Source organism: Onychostoma macrolepis, chromosome 06 (genome assembly GCF_012432095.1).
Source record: "Onychostoma macrolepis isolate SWU-2019 chromosome 06, ASM1243209v1, whole genome shotgun sequence".
Classification (NCBI taxonomy): Eukaryota; Metazoa; Chordata; class Actinopteri; order Cypriniformes; family Cyprinidae; genus Onychostoma; species Onychostoma macrolepis.
The window spans coordinates 22,207,248-22,220,658 of NC_081160.1; the positions used below are offsets into that span (position 1 = coordinate 22,207,248).

Sequence of the window (13,411 nt, forward strand, 5' to 3'; positions counted from 1 at the left end):
TGGATTTGCACACTAAACTAACTTGTGACTTCCTGTCAGGCCCCTATGCTAGTCCATGCGTTGTCATCCAGGAAAATAATGAAGCTTGCAGCTCACCCGGATGGGCAGCACTACTTGGCACTTTCAGTCAATGGGGAGGTGTTCTCCTGGGGATGTGGAGATGGAGGCAGGCTGGGACACGGAGACACTACGTAAGGGCACACCAGCATCATCAAACTTCCAATATTATCTTTCAGACCAATATACAGTATATACACAATAGTTCAGGAGTTTTGGGTAGATACGATTTTTAAAATGTTTATAATGCTTAATGAGGCTGCATTTATTTGTTAAAAAATACAGTAAATGGGTAATATTGTGAAATATTAAAATAAAAAATTTCCTGTTTTTCTTTATATTAAATTTGATTTATTTTAAAACCTATCTTTGACATTACAGAAATAAACAGATTTTTGATACTTCAGAAGTTGTTCTAATATGCTGATTTCTTGTTGTTATCAGTGTGCTGATAAATATTTTTGTGGAATCTGCATTTTTTTCAGGGTTTTTCTATTAATATAATATTTTTTTTATAGAACAATTTACTTTGAATAGAAATATTTTATTTATATTTTTGTTTAGACAGGAACAGCAAAGTTGGCACACCACAGCAAAAGTAGACAAATATTTATGCTCTCACCACAGGTGGCGTTTCGAGCCTACAAGCTCTTCATCAGACAATGAACACATCCATAGTTCAGCCCTTAAATATAGCACAAACCTAAATCACATGGTCACCCACATGACCAAAAAAACAAACAAAAAAACACTAACAAGGGCAATAAAAAAAAATCACCTCTTATAAGGGCAATAAACATAAAACATAAGTGAAAACAAAAATTTACTACAAATGCTAAACCTAAACATATCAAAAGATACCTGACTGCAAAAAAATATGAATGAACAATATCTCTAAATGAAATATTGAATTCTAAATGAATGAAAATATTTCAATAAGTACCTAATATTAAGAAAACGTATATCCTATATCATATTTTTGTTTAGAAATATAAGTGACTTTACTCTGACTTTTGATCAATTTAATGTATCACTGCTGAATAAAAATCATTTATTTGAAAAAGAAAACTCTTGAGTGGTAAAAATGCATGTCATGTTTAAGGGAAAAACAAATTAATATCAAAGTCATCTAAGGCTAAGCACAAATATGTTGTCATTAACAACTTTTTAAATTAACAGTTTAGCAGTTATTATAAAAAAATACTTAACCGTTCAATGCTGTGATTTGACCAGTCAGAACCAACCATTCCAGACAGCCAAAAACAGTATGTAATTTAAAAACAATATATAGTTCTTTGTATGCAAAGAATCACATAACATACATTTTGTTTACTTTTTGTGCTTCTACAGGTATTTAGAGGAACCCACCATGATTGCAGTATTCTCAGGGAGGCCGGCAGGGAAGCAAGTTATTCACATCGCATGTGGCAGCACGTACAGCGCCGCAATCACAGCAGATGGAGAGCTGTACACATGGGGCCGAGGAAACTACGGCAGGCTGGGCCACGGTAACATCTCCAGTATAAATCCAGCTAAAATCCACTGCTGCTTATAACAAGATGTATATAGAATCTTACCTCAGGACACAGTTAAATGATGTGTGTGTGTTTTTCTGAAGGCTCTAGTGAGGACCAGACCACTCCCATGCTGGTAACTGCTCTAAAGGGGCTTAAGGTGATTGATGTGGCCTGTGGAAGTGGAGATGCTCAGACCCTCGCTGTGACTGAGAATGGTACGACATCTAATAAGGGCACATTCAGAAAGATAATGTGTGGATGGTATGATAATTTCTCTCGCATGCTCTTTACAGGTCAGGTGTGGTCATGGGGTGATGGGGACTATGGTAAACTTGGTCGTGGGGGCAGTGATGGATGCAAAACGCCAAAACTTGTGGAGAAGTTACAGGATTTGGATATCATGAAGGTGTGCTGTGGGAGCCAGTTCTCCGTAGCTCTTACTAAAGATGGACAAGTGTACACCTGGGGCAAAGGAGACAATCAAAGACTTGGCCACGGCACTGACGAACATGTCCGCTATCCCAAACTGCTTGACAGTCTACAAGGTTCAGTGTTTTCCATTGTTTTCACAAAATACTCATTTCAGGTTTAAGTCAACATGACATATATATATATATATATATATATAATTTATATTTATTTATTTATTTTAATTTTATTTATTTTTTTTAACATGTTCCTGATCTAATTTTGAAAAATTCCTCATTGTGAATGTTTGCTTAGTTCACACATTATTACAAAGAAGAATTATTATTTTTTTTGTAGTCTTCCATTGAAATATAACAGTGTTATTGTTAACTAAAACAATTAAAATAAATTCTGTTAATTTAAATAAAGCTGGTATGAAATATTAGATGGAAAAAGTAAAATTACTAAAAAATACGACATACGGCAAATTTATTTAGGCATTTTCACAATCCAGGTTTAATCTGTTCCAGATGGATCAAATCAAGTCTTTGCCCATTAAATATTCACTTGTAAATGGTACATTATGGAAGCAAAATGCCATATCATGTTGACTTTATCAGCAAATACTTTTCAAAATATGGTTTATTTCAACTCGATCACCAGATTTCATCTCTTTCCTTTTTTTTTTTTTTTTTTTTTAATCTGAAGTCTGCTTTTAACATTTAATTCTTTGTCAATTCAGGTAAGAGGGTGGTGGATGTAGCAGTTGGCTCTACACACTGCCTGGCTCTCACAGAAGAAGGGGAGGTGCACAGCTGGGGCAGTAATGATAAACTACAGCACTTTGACACGCTTTTCTCCAATAAGAAGCAGCCTAAAGCCCTGCCGGGCCTTAATTCCAAACACATAGTAGGCATCTCCTGCGGCCCTGGCCAGGTATAACCTGTCTTTCACCAGAATGTAATTCATTTTATACTGCTTTCGACTGCATATTTCTTATCTTTCATATATTCTGTTTCTCAAGAGTTTTGCATGGTCGTCATGCTCTGAGTGGTCAGTGGGGCTCCGCGTACCATTCGTGGTGGATGTGTGCACAATGACCTTCGACCAGCTGGACCTGCTGCTTCGGCAGGTCAGCGACGGCATGGACGGCAGCTCTGATTGGCCACCCCCGCAGGAGAAAGAGTGCATGGTTGTGGCCGCTCTCAACCTGCTCAGACTACAGGTCAGTTGTCTAACATTTTTAGGCTACTGCCATATAAATGACAGAATGTACATTGATTTATTCCAAAATACCTGTTTGAATGATAGAGATGGTATGTCCTCCTAAAAGCATAGTTCACCTTGAATATTATCATTGTATTTTATCTCTTCCAGCTCCATGCAGCCATCAGTAACCAGGTGGACCCTGAGGAGCTGGGTCTGGGCCTGGGAAGTGGGCTGCTTAACAACCTCAAGCAAACGGTGGTGACGCTGGCCAGCAACGCTGGGGTTTTAAATACTGTGCAGGCGGCCGCCCAGGCCGTGCTCCAGAGTGGCTGGTCAGTGCTACTGCCCACTGCGGAGGAAAGAGCAAGAGCACTGTCCTCACTGCTGCCCAATGCAGGTCAGTTCATAAACAACTAAGTGCTAGTACTACCTTTATCATTAGTCAGTGTTGTCTTTCATGATGCTGCATTGTCTCTCGTAATTTAAATGCAATTGGCTGGTTTACATGTGGCAGCATCTGTGGATAAATCATCTTAGCACCACATAGAATCTGCTGTGATGTGCAAAAAAAATAAAAAATAAGCAGGCTAGGTCATGTTTGTTTCTATCACAATGTTGATGGTCAAATGCATTTCTGTGTTTTTTAGCATCTGCTAATGAGATGAGTGTAAGTCCTGGCCGTCGCTTCATGATTGACCTCCTGGTTAGTAGTCTGATGGCGGACGGAGGGCTGGAGTCCGCTTTGAACGCTGCCATCACGGCCGAGATCCAGGTCAGCATGTTTTATTCATCAGTCACTTCATCATTTATTCACCCTACATGCCTTATATCTCCAACATTCAACAGAGCGCTGCCAAAAACCAGACAGAGGAAACTGATTCATGACCCCTGAGGGAAAAGTGTCAAAAATCATTTAAATTTTAAATGATTGTGTAATGTGTTATCTGAAACGTGTATATACTCAGTTATTTATTTATCTTTTTGTTTAATTTTTGTTTTTTTTTAGTTTTTTTGACATTCCAGTTAACTACTTTCTCTGTGTTTCTTCTATTAGGATATCGAGGCTAAAAAAGAGGCACAGAAAGAGAAGGAAATTGATGAGCAGGAAGCCAGTGCCTCCTCTCTGCATCGCTGTCGCACCACACTGGACAAAGACCTGATCAACACTGGCATCTATGAGTCAACAAACAAGCAGAGCCTTCCATTGGTCCAGCTGGTCCAACAGCTGCTCAGGTACTGCAGTGATTCACTTTTCAATGCATGAAACATTTGTAATCTTAAAGTTTTTATTAATTAATTTTTTTTTTTTTAGCAAAAGTAACATTCTTAATCAACTGAACTTCATAGCCTTTAGTAACACTCGTCCTTGTGTTTTATTCTATAGAAACATTGCTTCACAGACTATAGCTCGTCTTAAGGATGTGGCACGACGAATCTCAAACTGCCAAGACACGGAGCAGGTCAGCAAGGAGCGCTCTGCCTCTCTGGATCTACTGCTGCGCTTTCAGAGGCTGTTGGTCTGCAAGCTGTACGTGGGGGTCAGTGGCACTGTGGGTGTAGGAGGATACAGTAAGTAGAAGAACTTAATTTTTCAGGGATTTTGTTAAGGAAGCCACCTTTTGAGCATCCAGTCAACAGTATCTCTTATTGTCACAGCTTTGAGTCACTCAGAGATTCTTGGAGTGGGATCTCTTTTGAAGAAGTACATGGCTTTGCTGTGCACACACATTGGAGATATTCTGCCTGTGGCCACCAGCATCGCCCTCAACAGTCATCGTCACTTTGCAGAGGTGGCACGTGTCCTTGAGGGAGATCTCACAGGTAAAACTGCCATGTTACTATATACAATTCACCAAATTTAAATGATAGCTTTAGAATGATTCTAGCATTGAAGGAATAATTCAACTTAAAATGACAATTGTTTATTTAAATTTGGAAAATTATTTACATTCATGTCATTTCAAAGTCTCTGAAGGCATTTTCAATTGCAAAGCATCCCGTTTCTTTATCCTCCAGGTGTTTTGCTACCAGAGTTGATTGTCTCCATCGTGCTATTGCTGACCCGTGATCCTGGCCTGATGCAGGAGACTGGATCCATTCCTCTCCTTGCTGCTCTTCTGGAGCACGTGGACCGTTTTAACCAGCTATCTCCTGGTATGGAGAGAGATGATAATGAGGATCTCGCCTGGCCTGGACTCATGGGTATGTGAAAGATCAATCCACACACTTCCTTCATAACCAAGATGGTCTGATTGCTTAATTTAGTAATGCTTTAATCCAGTATGAATATATTTATGTATTAAAAAAAAAAAATCTTATAGTAAATGATAAAATCAAAACTTGACATGTAAAGAACACAATATTAAGTTTACTAAAGATAACTGAAAGCAGAAAAGTGCAGTAGAGTAAATGAAGAGCAGTAAAGCACAAATCTTTCTTTGCAGGATTCTTTTTCAATGGGTCGAGCTCAAAGAACAATGAGGAAGTGTCGCTTATCCGCAAAGCTGACCTGGAGAATCATAACAAAGATGGCGGTTTCTGGACTGTCATTGATGGGAAGGTCTATGACATTAAAGATTTCCAGACTCAAACTTTAACTGGGAACAGCATCCTCGGTATAACATGACTAAAATGACTAAAACCTTTTACTTGAAATTTGTTTTTAAAAAAAGTTTTATAAATTTATTGACATCTATCCCCCCCCACAGCCCAGTTTGCTGGAGAAGATCCTGTGGTAGCTTTAGAGGCCGCTCTCCAGGTTGAAGACACCAGGGAGTTCATGCAAGCTTTCTGTGTGGGACAATACATGGAGGTCTGCATGACTTTGTATTATAGATTCAACCGGCTTTATTCTCAGAATATTTGGACTTCATGTTTCTTTTTTTTTGGCTATGTCTTTCTCTAGCCCAACCAGGAAATGGTGACAACGCCTGACCTAAGCAGTCTGTCCTCACCTCTGATAGATGCTGAGAGGAACCTTGGTCTGCTACTGGGGCTACATGCCTCATATCTGGCTATGAGCACCCCTCTCTCCCGCATAGAGTTAGAATGTGCCAGTGAGTCTATTTATTTAGCTTATAATATTGCAAACGTTTCAGTTGTATATCAAAAATCAATACAAAAAAAATTGTAAAAGTCCAAGAAACATTTAAAAATTATGTAAAACATGATTAATACAGTGTATTACAATATTATTATTTTTTTATACACAATTAAAAACAAACCAATTAATCACCTTTATTCTTGTACCTTCCAGAATGGCTCCAGTCATCGATTTTCTTCGGTGGTCTTCAGACCAGTCAGATCCACTATAATTATAATGAGGAAAAGGATGAGGACCACTGCAGCTCTCCTGGGACCACCACACCAGACAAAGCCAAACTCTACTGCCGCAGAATCACCCTAAGTGATCATGCCCAACCCTTCCTGCAGGCCATCGCTGACAACAACACCCAGGACCACACTGTGAAGGTCATACACAGAGATAGACTATACTAAATACGGAGACAAATAAGTGATAATTTATTATGCAGTCCATTTCCCAATATTTGACTGTCAAATTGATTAATACAGATAATGTATAATTGTTGGATTCTTTCTTATTTGCTGCAGGACTTTCTATGCCAAATCGAGCGGTGCTGTAAACAGTACCATCTCATCACTCCTATCACTTTTCCGCCAGAACATCCTGTAGAGGAAGTGGGCCGCCTGCTGCTCTGCTGCCTTCTCAAGCACCAGGACATTGGTAACTTAAAAAGTGCTTGTTTTATTGAAATCCTGCTCTGTGAACTAGCCAAAAACTCTAAACACAGTTGTCAATATTACTGTTGATTTCTGTTTTCTTATACAGGTCATGTCGCCCTCTCACTTGTTGATCAATGTGCCTTGGGTGTGGACCAGGGGAAACAGAGGTCCCTCCCTAAATCTGTGATTGATGTGTGTCGAATGGTGTACCAGGCCAAGTGTTCTTTGATAAAAGTGAGCTAAATAGTGGGAATATTCTTGATGCAGCTCAAGCTGTCATATTTGTGATTTAAATGTAAATTAGTAATTACAAACACTTTAGCACCTTAGCTTTACATGTTAATGCATGGTTATGCCAGGTGTAAATGGGGTTGGTGTGTAATGATGATTTCTTTGACCCCCTCCTCTCGGATCTTTCCCCCGTCTGCTACAGACGCACCAGGAGCAAGGCCGCTCTTATAAGGAGGTGTGCGCCCCAGTGATCGAGAGGCTGCGTTTCCTGTTTAATGAGCTCAGGCCTGCCGTCAGTAACGACCTGTCTATTGTGTCCAAACTGAAGCTCCTGAGCTCTCAGCCTCGCTGGAAAAGGATCACGCAGAAACTGATCAGAGACCGCCGCAAAAAGAGAGGTGACAAGTCTAACAGTTCATTTAAATGTTCAGTGTAAAAGGATGTTCAGTTTATAATTATAGCATGTTTTGCTTATTCTCTCAGTGCCTAAGAAGTCAGAGTCAGCTGATTTGGAGGAGGGTAAGATGGAGAGGGAAGGGACCAATGAGGAGCTGCCTGCTCCAATCAGTCCCGCCCCTGCAGACAAGAAACAAACCACTGTCAAATCCCCAAAGGTTTGCTGTTCTCCATTTACCTTCAGTATTTTCTTTCTCTCTCCCTCTCTCTTGTGCTTTCTCTAATTGAATGATGCATATCTTAGTAAGATCTGATGAGACTATCACAGCTGTGGTGTGTGTGTCTATAAATAACTCTTGCATGTCTGGCTCTGACATCTCGGTGTTATCTGCATGTGTTACAGCTACAGGACAGTTCCTTTCAAAGTTGCTTTTAATACCTTCCCCTTCAACATCATTTTTTAGTTGAAATTACTGCTTGATTTGGAGATTTACTTATGCGTTCTATATATTTCAGAGTATTTATGCTTTGTTCACTTATTCTTTTTGTTTGGCATACACTTGTCTTTACTAATTTAATTAATTAGCTTATTTTACTATTTTTACAAATTTACTTGCTAGTTGGTCATTGACTTGGTTGATTTAACGTATGGGTCTCTTTGCATTAATAATTTTGTCTTAAATCATCTTTATTGTGGAGCCTTTCTTTACAAATATGATTGTAAAATTAATTTGAATTAAAACATATCATGTAATCCATTCTATTAAAATTATGTAATTGACAGCCTTATTAATTTTCTTCTCTTTTATCTTGTAGCAGGATAAGTGGCAGCCACTGCTAAACACCATAGGCAGTGTTCAGAAGTACCGTTGGTTAAAGCATAGCGTTCAGGGCTCCTTCTCTCAGTCCAGCCTCATGAGCGCCATCGTTGAGTTCGCTCTGAAAGAGGAACCACTTGATGTGGAAAAGATGAGGAAGTGCCTCCTTAAACAGGTAGTTAAATTGAAGTTCAACCGCCACCATCTGTTTTGCCTGAAAAGGTAGTTCTGAACATAAAATAGAACTGTAAATGACTGTATTTAACTCCTAACAATAATACTTGTGTACAGCTGGAGCGAGCTGAGGTCCGATTGGAAGGTATAGACACTATGTTGAAGTTGGCATCCAAAAACTTCCTCCTGCCTTCCGTACAGTACGCCATGCTCTGTGGCTGGCAGAGAGTCATACCTGAAGGGACCAATTTTGGGCAAGTTTAAAGAGATAAACAATCTTCAAGCAGGGCGTTTGCTTTTCATGTTTTGTTTTTGGTAGATTCTTTTGTGTTTTGCAGCATATTTTAGTATGGCAGTTCAACAGTATTTTGCATTGGTTTGTATTTACATTAATATCTGTTTTGCCCTGATAGAGAGCCCCTGGCTGACTGCCTAAAGGATGTAGATCTCATTCCTCCATTTAACCGCATGTTGCTGGAGGTGACGTTCGGTAAGCTTTATGCCTGGGCCATCCAGAATGTCCGCAACATCTTGTTGGAGGCCAGCGTCAAGTTCAAGGAGCTGGGTATGTGTGAAGTCATTACAATGATTATAAAACACATGTAATTAATGTATTGATGTACACTACCCCTTTAAAAGTTTGGGGTCAGTAAGATTGTTTTAATTTGTTTGAAAGAAGCCTGTTATGCTCACCAAGGCCACATTTATTTTATAGAAAATACAGTAAAAGACATAATATTGTGAAATATTATTACAATTTAAAATAACACTTTTCTAGCCAAATATATTTTAAAATGTAAATTATTAAAATACTACATTTTCAGCATCCATTTCCCCAGTCTTCAGTTTCACATGATCCTTCAAAATCATTCGTACTAATTTGGTGCGCAGTTAACAGTTAACATTTTTTATTATTATCAATGCTGAAAACCGTTTTGCTACTTAGTATGTTTGTGAAAGATTTATTGAAAAGAAAGTTCAAAAGAGCAGCATTTACTTCTAAATATGGATCCTCTGTCACCTTATAAATGTGTATTCTGTCACTTTGTATCTATATAATACACCCTTGCTGAATAATAATAATAATTTCACAAATATTTTATAAAAAAAATAAATAAATAATTACTGTCCCCAACTATTTGAATGGTATGGTGTTTTGTGTTACTGAATGTTGTTTCCTCTCCTCCAGGTGTGCAGCCAGTGCCTTTGCAGACCATCACTAATGAGAACCCAGCAGGCCCCAGTTTGGGTACCATTCCTCAGGCACGCTTCTTGCTGGCCATGCTCCACATGCTCACTCTCAAACATGGAGCCAACAGCCTTAGTCTCCTGCTGAACTCTGGTATCCTCGCCCTCACCCAGAGTGTTCTTCGACTCATTGGTCAGGACCTTCTCTCGACTTGCTTTCTCTTAAATCAGATGGGTTTTATTTTATAGGGCCAGTTGTATACTGTCAGATTGGTTAATACTATGGGGTCAGATGGACTTTATTGTATAGGGTAATTTTCAACAGGGACAGATTGGTCTCTTCTATACTGTTAATGTGTATGTCTGCATTGTATTGCACAGGTCCCAGCTCTGATAGCAGTGATGAGGAGCTGAGCTCTGTAGCTCATGGAGGCTCTGCTACAGTTCTTGAGGAGTCCAGGAAGGAGACGGCCCCCACCCCTCTCCCTGCCTCTGGCCCTGAGTTGGCAGCTATGATGAAGATTGGCACTAGGGTGATGAGAGGACCTGATTGGAAATGGGGAGATCAGGTAAGTTAAAGCTGATGTGTTTGCGTTTCTGCACACTTGTATGAATTCTACACTGCAAGTGTAGATAACAAGGCATTGTCAGGTCAGTTTATTCACGTTTCTGTTTGGTGTGTGTTAGGACGGACCACCACCAGGCCTGGGCCGTGTGATTGGGGAGTTGGGAGAAGATGGCTGGATTCGTGTCCAGTGGGACACCAGCAGCACCAATTCTTACAGGATGGGCAAAGAGGGCAAGTATGACCTTAAACTGGCCGAGCCGCCACCTGCCACCCAACCGGCCACAGAAGACTCTGACACGGAGGACGACACCGGTTTGTGTCATTGCAGAAAACAAAGCATATACTACCTAGCCTTTGTGCTTTACTGTATTTGAAATTGCCATGTTGATTTATACAACCTCTCCATCTTTGTCTCAGAAGGGGAGGTGATGGAGAAGAGTGTTCACCCAACTGCAATCATGTTGACCAGTACAGTTAATCTGTTGAAGACACTGTCACTAGCCTCTGGGATTCACGCTGAGGTGATGCAGGCTGACGCTATTAGCACTCTGTGCGGTCTACTCAGGATACTGGTGGAGAGTGGAGCCAATGACAAGACTGGTAACAGCCCAGAGTTTATTTGTTAATTTTTTTAAAATTATATAATAGTGTTTAAATTTATATTTGAACCACATTCCTCCCTTTCTTCTTTAGGTTGTCCATCTCACAAGCTGGTGTCCCGCGAGCAGCACAGGAGCTGGTGCACGCTGGGATTTATTCGCAGTATAGCTCTCATGCCCCAGATGTGCAGTACCCTGAGCTCCTCTGCATGGATCAATCTGCTCATACGCATCGTGGAGGGCCACCAGTCCTTCACTGCAGTCACGCTACAGAGACAGGTGCCAGCATTGCATCCTGGTTTCATTTAACACTTATTACTGGATTTACCAAGAAGATGAGAGATTTTCTTGTCTCATTACTGTATAATTGTCATTTTTACACCTTCATGAGCACCACAGGGTTAAAATGAGTGCATTTAGTGCTACGTCTTAATCCATCTTTCCTCACTCCCTGGCAGATTCTTGCCCTGCGGCTTCTACAGGCTGTTTTACCCTCCTGGGATAAGACAGTGCGCTCGCAGGATATGAAGTTTCTGGTGGAGAAACTCTTTGGGTTCCTCGGCAGCTTGCTCAGCACTTGTTCCTCTGATCTGCCCCTCCTCAGGGGTAATGTACATTTTATTAACTCTTGTGAGGTAGTACAAATGCTAATATCAGAATGCCACTTTAACATAATGTTTTGTGCTTTACAGAAGGTTCGATGCGTAGGAGAAAGTCCCGCCCTCAAGCCTCTCTGACAGCCACTCACAGCAGTACCCTAGCAGAGGAAATTGTGGCCGTACTGCGTACACTTCACTCCCTTGGCCAATGGAATGGCCTTGTTAATGAATACATTAACTCCCAGCTCAGTGGTATCAGTGATGTCATGGCAGGCAGACACACTGAAGCGGTACAAGTCCAATTTTAATGTCATTAGCCAACTAATATTAGTGTTGTAAAATAACGGAAGTATTTTACTGAAGGTACCATATATTGGTTTTCAGCCCTGGTGAGATGATATTGAATTTTTCTACATTGTGTTTCTGTCAGGCTGTGCTTGAAGACTACCTTCCCAATGCAGAAGCCCCGGCGGTGGGCAGTCTGATGGCAGTTTTGGCAGTCATTGGTGGGATTGATGACCGTCTGCGTCTGGGAGGACCTGTGGTTCACGAGGAATATGGGGAGGGCACTGTGACTCGCATTACACCTAAAGGACGAATCACTGTTCAGTTCCATGAGACGAGGAACTGCAAAGTCTGCCTGCTCAGTCAGCTCAAACCGGTACATATGCATCAACACACAGGATTACTTCCCAAGTTGACCATGTTGCATTGTGGGATACAGTGTTCTACTCAGTGTTTTCTGTTGTCTATTGTATGTATACTACTGTTCAAATGTTTGGGTCAGTAAAAAAAAAAAAAAAGAGAAATTTATACATTTATTCAGCAAGTATGCATTTCTATTCAAAATAGCTGTTATTTGTAACTTTCCTTTAATCAAAGCGTCTTTAAAAATTTAATTTCACAATACTTCTCTTTTAATGTATTTTTGATTTAAATGCAGCCTCGAGTATAAGAGAACTACTTTCAAAAACACTAAAGAAATATTGTTGACCCCAAACTTTTAAATGTTTATGTATAATATAATGTGCAATATACATGCATACATACAGTACTGTATACTGCAGATATATCAAGAGTAGTGCATTCTTATGAACATAGCCATTGTTTTTCTCTATGGTTGATATCGTTGTTTGTTTTCTGTCTGTCTGGATATCTTTGCAGCTTCATATGGTTCCATTCAGTGTTCAGAACCTGCCCTTCACTGAGCCAATGCTGACAGTGTGGGCCCAGCTAGTCAACTTGGCAGGAAGCAAGCTAGAGAAACAACGCATGAAGAAATCCCTCAGCAGAGGACTTACGGGTAAGCCACATGCAGAAATTACAAATCAAATGCAATTTTGGTGATCTGATGGGGAAAGAAATAAACTGTTCATGCAACCATCCACGCAAAAACTTCTGCTCCACACAAGCTAATCTACATATGATAAATATTCTGGTTTTTGTGTTTGTCATTGCAGCGGATCAGGTGGATGTGCATTTGTTGCGGTGTCAACAGCTCAGACTGTACATCCTGAAGGCAGCGCGTGCTCTGCTCTCCCACCAGGACAAACTCCGACAGATCCTTTCTCAGCCAGCTGTCATAGACGTCAGCCCCAATCCTACAGGTGAGACCAGAATGTCACCCTTGATCTCACTTCTAGTTTCAATCTGCATGCATTTTCTGATTCACTTATTTGCTCTTGCCTTTATCTGTGCGCAGTTATCTTTAAATCCTGTGGTGCCATAAGTTATACAATTTTCTCACAGCTCACACACCAACCAGAACATGCAGGAGTCATGAGGAGTGAATTTATCTGTTAACTGTTTATAATGCACTGGGAACGACTGAATCGTGTTCAGTTGTATCACATCACTACCCCCTGGTGGTCACATGTAGATTTTTTTTTTTTTTTGGTGACTG

The 13,411-nt window shown here is 40.2% G+C and overlaps 1 protein-coding gene across 1 annotated transcript in view; it reads left to right on the plus strand.

Moving 5' to 3' along the window:
• Positions 1–13,411, plus strand: part of herc2 (HECT and RLD domain containing E3 ubiquitin protein ligase 2) — a 58,387-nt gene that overhangs the window by 16,289 nt on the left and 28,687 nt on the right. The window contains 33 exon segments of the mRNA XM_058778193.1: positions 40–191; positions 1,408–1,565; positions 1,676–1,789; positions 1,868–2,119; positions 2,725–2,918; positions 3,007–3,207; positions 3,360–3,588; positions 3,839–3,963; positions 4,246–4,424; positions 4,576–4,760; positions 4,848–5,012; positions 5,208–5,393; positions 5,636–5,806; positions 5,900–6,003; positions 6,097–6,247; positions 6,448–6,662; positions 6,804–6,936; positions 7,042–7,169; positions 7,369–7,564; positions 7,650–7,780; positions 8,379–8,555; positions 8,672–8,812; positions 8,972–9,119; positions 9,744–9,935; positions 10,124–10,311; positions 10,430–10,622; positions 10,728–10,910; positions 11,004–11,188; positions 11,368–11,515; positions 11,602–11,798; positions 11,939–12,169; positions 12,673–12,811; positions 12,969–13,115. Of these exon segments, the coding sequence (XP_058634176.1) occupies positions 40–191; positions 1,408–1,565; positions 1,676–1,789; positions 1,868–2,119; positions 2,725–2,918; positions 3,007–3,207; positions 3,360–3,588; positions 3,839–3,963; positions 4,246–4,424; positions 4,576–4,760; positions 4,848–5,012; positions 5,208–5,393; positions 5,636–5,806; positions 5,900–6,003; positions 6,097–6,247; positions 6,448–6,662; positions 6,804–6,936; positions 7,042–7,169; positions 7,369–7,564; positions 7,650–7,780; positions 8,379–8,555; positions 8,672–8,812; positions 8,972–9,119; positions 9,744–9,935; positions 10,124–10,311; positions 10,430–10,622; positions 10,728–10,910; positions 11,004–11,188; positions 11,368–11,515; positions 11,602–11,798; positions 11,939–12,169; positions 12,673–12,811; positions 12,969–13,115 (5,638 nt within the window).